General features: G+C 35.6%; 1 protein-coding gene across 1 annotated transcript in view; it reads right to left on the bottom strand.

Moving 5' to 3' along the window:
- The window catches only part of LOC140045165 (protein ELYS-like), a 34,679-nt gene continuing 28,679 nt past the window's right edge, over positions 1-6,000 (bottom strand). Inside the window, exons 30-34 of the mRNA XM_072089957.1 lie at positions 5,626-5,972; positions 5,011-5,520; positions 4,391-4,519; positions 3,634-4,018; positions 1-1,433 (exon numbers count right to left, since the gene is read on the bottom strand). Of these exons, the coding sequence (XP_071946058.1) occupies positions 1,259-1,433; positions 3,634-4,018; positions 4,391-4,519; positions 5,011-5,520; positions 5,626-5,972 (1,546 nt within the window). The 3' untranslated portion in view covers positions 1-1,258. The remainder of the gene's footprint in view (positions 1,434-3,633; positions 4,019-4,390; positions 4,520-5,010; positions 5,521-5,625; positions 5,973-6,000) is intronic.

Genomic DNA, 6,000 nt, shown 5'->3' with positions numbered 1-6,000 from the left:
AATATCAAATCTGTTAAATCTTGGGTCTTTGTATATACTGAAGTCAAACCCATCCTTTGAACACCCAAATTCAGGAGACACCATTTTAACAGTGCTTTAGTTTAAGAAATAAAATTAATATCTCTTTGTAATAAGTAGCAATTTTATTTCAATTAATATACATTTACCATATCTCTGACATAACATTTAATACGAAATTGAGTAGCTCATTAAGTAGCTCATATATAAAACTTGAAATAAACTTTTGTTTTTTATATATACTGCACTTCAGCATATGCTGTGCAGACCCTTTTTTAAATTAAGAAAACCCCTCAATATTAAATTAAATATAGGCATGACCTTAAAACAAACAGCACCTAGTTTTAATAGCATATCCTCTATTGTTATTCATAGTTATTTTTTCTGTAAATAACATATTTTCCCTTTTTGTTTGCGTAATACAGCAATACCTATTAGTATATTTGTGCCAATTGTTCTGATAGCTTTTGTAACTATGCCAATTTTGGAAATTGGCTATCAGCCGACGCTATCACAACACAGAATGTTTTTTAAGCGTGTACATTTTTTTTTTATGTGTAAATTTCTTTGTTCTATTGTTTTGTAGTTTATGATACCATGGCTTCTCATCGTTATTATCCTCTCTGAAGAACTTCCAATTATTTTTGCATGCAGCTTTCGCTGTTTTGTTTAAATTTCAAACCGTTATTAGTAACAGCATTTTAACTCCTCAATAAAGTTTTGATTTTATGACCCACAATGCAAAATTGTATGGTAAACATTTGTTGTTGGTTGATAAGTCTTATTGAATACCCTTCTATTTGAATTCCATAGATTTAAACCTTATCTCAAATTGTATTGTTTGCTAAAATTCTATTCAACTCCATATCTCTTAAGTTCAATTATAAAAGTACTATACAAGTCTTGTATTAACTTTAAACATGATTATGGAATTATCAAACCATTTAGCACAAGTTAGGGCTACTTAATGTGGACAGTTAATCTGTGTACATTACTGACTCCTATCAAGAAAAATGTACTGTACAGTCTTTTACAAATAACTGAAAACCCAAAATCTTTCAAGACCCAAACCCAGGGCATGTCTATGCGTAGTTATTTACCTGGCGAAATTGGTTCCTACCCACCAAAGTTGGCGACAAATGTGTCCATGAAACCAACTTACACCGGAAAATTAATAATCTACCGCCCTCACTAATTCGCCCGTTATAAAATTCTAGCAACAAAATACTATATTCACGCTTCACCATAGCTTCACATGTCTTTTGCGTTCTTTTGGTGTTCGTAATGTCATCTTGTGCGAGTGGACAACCTTTCGTGGATTGCTCCGTGTAACTGGTTTTTCATCTTCATATTTCAGGGGAGATATGAGTACAATAGGATAATTGTCTAAGCTCTGCACAGGTGACTTCCTCGCCCTGTTGACAAATGAGAAAAATAACTGTGCTTGTGAAATGAAAAGTGAAATTTAGGTGAATGGTAAAAACTGTTACTGGTAAAGGTGATGAAAATAATGGAAGACAATGCTGGTGATGAAAATAATGGAAGACAATGCTGGTGTGTGGCGCAGTGTGTTGGACGTTGGACTACCGATCGTCAGACCTAGGTTCGAATCCAACTCTCGCCGCATTGCTTGTATCCGTAGGCAAGATACTTTACTTACGTTGCCTCTCTCCACCCAGGTGTATAAATGGGTACCCAGTTAGATCTAGACACAACTGCGCTGGTTACCGGCTGCATTATGGGAGTATGTTTCCATACGTGTTTGATCCCAACAAATACTGGGGTAATAATGCTTGTAAAGCGCCTTTGATCATGATTACTCATGAAAAGGGCGCTATATAAATCTGGTATTATTATTATTATTATTATGACAAAGGTGGTGATGAATGTGAAAATGATGACAAAGTTGGTGATGAATGTGACAATGATGACAAAGTTGGTGATGAATGTGACAATAATGACAAAGTTTGTGATGAATGCGACAATGATGACAAAGTTGGTGATGAATGTGACAATGATGACAAAGTTGGTGATGAATGTGACAATGATGACAAAGTTGGTGATGAATGTGACAATGATGACAAAGCGGTTGGTGATGAATGTGACAATGATGAAAAAGTTGGTGATGAATGTGACAATGATGACAAAGTTGGTGATGAATGTGACAATGATGACAAAGTTGGTGATGAATGTGACAATGATGACAAAGCGGTTGGTGATGAATGTGACAATGAAAAAGTTGGTGATGAATGTGACAATGATGACAAAGTTGGTGATGAATGTGACAATGATGACAAAGTTGGTGATGAATGTGACAATGATGCTAAAGTTGGTGATGAATGTGACAATGTTGACTAAGTTGGTGACAAATGTGACAATGATGACAAAGTTGGTGACGAATGTGACAATGATGACAAAGTTGGTGATGAATGTGACAATGATGACAAAGTTGGTGATGAATAGGACAATGATAACAAAGTTGGTGATAAATGTGACAATAATGGCAAAGTTGGTGATGAATGCAACAATGACAATGTTGGTGATGAATGTGACAATGATGACAAAGTTGGTGATGTGACAATGATGACAAAGTTGGTGGTGAATGTGACAATGATGCTAAAGTTGGTGATGAATGTGACAATGATGACAAAGTTAGTAATGAATGTGTCAATGATAACAAAGTTGGTGATGAATGTGACAATGATGACAAAGTTGGTGATGAATGTGACAATGATAACAAAGTTGGTGATAAATGTGACAATAATGGCAAAGTTGGTGATGAATGCCACAATGACAATGTTGGTGATGAATGTGACAATGATGACAAAGTTGGTGATGTGACAATGATGACAAAGTTGGTGGTGAATGTGACAATGATTACAAAGTTGGTGATGAATGTGACAATGATGACAAAGTTAGTAATGAATGTGTCAATGATAACAAAGTTGGTGATGAATGTGACAATGATGACAAAGTTGGTGATGAATGTGACAATGATGACAAATTTGATGAATGTGAAAATTATGCCAAAGTTGGTGCTGAATGTGACAATGATGACAAAGTTGATGAATGTGAAAATTATGCCAAAGTTGGTGCTGAATGTGACAATGATGACAAAGTTGGTGATGAATGTGACAATGATGACAAAGTTGGTGATGAATGTTACAATGATGACAAAGTTGGTGATGAATATTACAATGATGACAAAGTTGGTGATGAATGTGACAATGGCAGAAATGAATGTGACAATGTTGTGATGAATGTGACAATGATGACAAAGTTGGTGATGGATATGACAATGATGACAATGTTGGTGATGGATATGACAAGGATGACAAAGTTGGTGATGAATATTACAATGATGACAGTTGGTGATGAATGTGATAATAATGTTAGTGATAACAATAATGATGATAATGTTGATGATGACGATTATGATGACAATGTTGATAATGATGATAATAAAGACAAACATAATAGTCAATAAAAATATGAGTGTTGATAACAGGTAAGATTATAATAGTACAGTTACTAAATGAGAATTTAAGAGGCAAAAAAAATAATCTCAGCAATGACAATTTCTGACAAAATGAATGGAGGCAATAAATGTTTTACCGTGTATTTCTTTTGGTTACTGAAATATCCACATCTTTTTTATATCCTCTTGACCTAGTAGCAATGGCTTGACGAACAGCAATCATTTGTGGTGTTGGAGCAGGAGTCTTAACATCAGCAGGAGTATCGTTACTGCTACCACCAGCATATGCAGAAGTCCGTCCACCAATTGTTCTCCTAGTTGAACCAGAACCAGTCCTTAGTTGTCTCACACCAGATGATGCAGGCGTTGATAGGTTTGTCAGAAGACCAGGTGTCATTGCAGGAGCTGGTGAAGGTGCGGCAACTTTAGTTAGAGTTTTTCTTGCAGAACGTTTTGCCCAAGAACGAGTTTGTGGAGGTGAGAAAATAAATGACGGTGTTCCAATATGTTGCTTTGGTGAACCTTTGAAGGGAAGAAGAACAAATATTAACACAAATTTAGCAAAGGTAAAATATTAATTCTTATATATTAAAACTTCTACCAACATTATGTAATCAATATTCATAAATCATAGGGACATATGACGCAGTGTGTTAGACTAGACTAGACTATTGATCGTGTTTTCGAATCCAACGTTTGTCACATTGCTTGAATCCTTAGGCAAGATACTTACATTTGCCTCTCTCCACCCAGGTGTACAAATGGGTACCTGGTAGGACTGATTACTGGCTGCAACATTATGGGAGTATATTTCCAGGCATGTTTGAACCAAAAAATTAGCACCATATTAACATATCAGGTAAGTGTTATTAAAATCATACTGTTTTTATGTACCTTCTTTTTTCACAGGTTCTTGCTTGATGGTTGGCAGTTTAGAAGAACTAGCAGACCAAGTTGGGGAATCCAACTCTGGAATAGGGATCTCTGGACTACCAGGCTCTTGTTTGACTGGTGAAGTTGAATCTATAAGAACCATTGTAAACTTACATTAGATAAATGGATATAATTAGAATTGGTCTATATTATACAAATAATGAATGTTTATGAGTGGATTAATGGCATGAGGTACCATCAAGCTTTTGGATTTCTAAAGTAATGGTCTTAAAAAAATATTTTAACGATCGTTAAATAGTGCATATTATATAACTTGATTGTTGAATGATGAAAGGTTACATCAACTCGGCGTTGTCTCGTTGATATAACCTTTCATCATTCACCTCATGCCATTATTTGTACAATTACACTCATAAACATTTATAATTTGTATACTATTGCACGCTATGTGAACCACAATGGTCCAATCAAATGACAGAAATATATTTAGTTATTATATAAATAACTATTATTATAGTTAAGTATACCATTAACAGTCGTATTATATAGAATTGTTATAAAAATTACAAGGCTTGTCTAGATGATAGAATGTTATATAAAGATGAACCATTGTAACTAACCTATATCTATTGGTGATGTTGGTAACCCTAAATCTATCCTGTCATCTTGTTCAACAGCTGCTTCTGGAGACGTCGTCAAAGACGCAGTGAATGATGGTTTCTTAGTTGTAGAACTCTCTTGCCTGAGTAACAACCCAGGAGTGGTCTGGATTGAAATCTCCGCAAATGTCTGAGAATGAACTGCTTTGTCTTTCTTAAGGAGACCACTTGTTGGTGCAAAAGACACCGACTTTGACATCGCTGCGGTCATTGGTGAAGACTCCGCAGATGCCGGAGGAGTCAGTGCAGATCTTGATGGCGATGGTGGGACAACATCCATTTTCTCATCAAACATTTCTAAATGTTTACTTACTAATATCTCACTAAGAGGAGAGCGCTTTACCGAAGGCGGAGTCGTATTACCAAATTGTAATGGAGATGTTAGGACTGGTGAGTTTGGGGATTGAGCCATTGACTTAATTGGAAAATGTGCTAAAGGAACAGCTGGAAGAGCTCCACATGCTGAGGCATCTATAAAAAATGAGAGTAACATAAATCATTAGAAATCTTACATTTTTACCCAGAGCTAGACTTAAATAAATGTTGCCATCCATGAGCAACGAATGTTTGTAATACCTGTTTGTTGGTCTACTGGTGTGTCTTGTTCCATCTCTTCTGCGTGTGGATGATCCACTTCTTTCGATGGCCGGACATCAATAGTAAAAGTGATTTCAGTATCTATTGATTCATCCTTAACTCCTCTTTCTTTGACATCTTCCATTACTTCTTCTGGTGTTTGCAATTTAATGTCTTCTAAAACTTCCTCTTGTTCTGGTGTCTGCATTATCAAACTTTTCCTAACCTCTTGCTCAGGAGTGCTAAACCTTGCATCCTCATCTTCTTCTTCTTTGTCGACTTTTTCTGGTGTGAGGAATTCTGGAGTTGCTGATCCTTCAACTTCAATAGAAACTCTAGTGTCTGATCTGAATGGGTAAAAAAATGAAATATCAG

Source organism: Antedon mediterranea, chromosome 3 (assembly GCF_964355755.1).
Source record: "Antedon mediterranea chromosome 3, ecAntMedi1.1, whole genome shotgun sequence".
Classification (NCBI taxonomy): Eukaryota; Metazoa; Echinodermata; class Crinoidea; order Comatulida; family Antedonidae; genus Antedon; species Antedon mediterranea.
The sequence above is the reverse complement of the archived record's forward strand: the minus strand, read 5'-3'. Positions and strand labels throughout refer to the sequence as shown.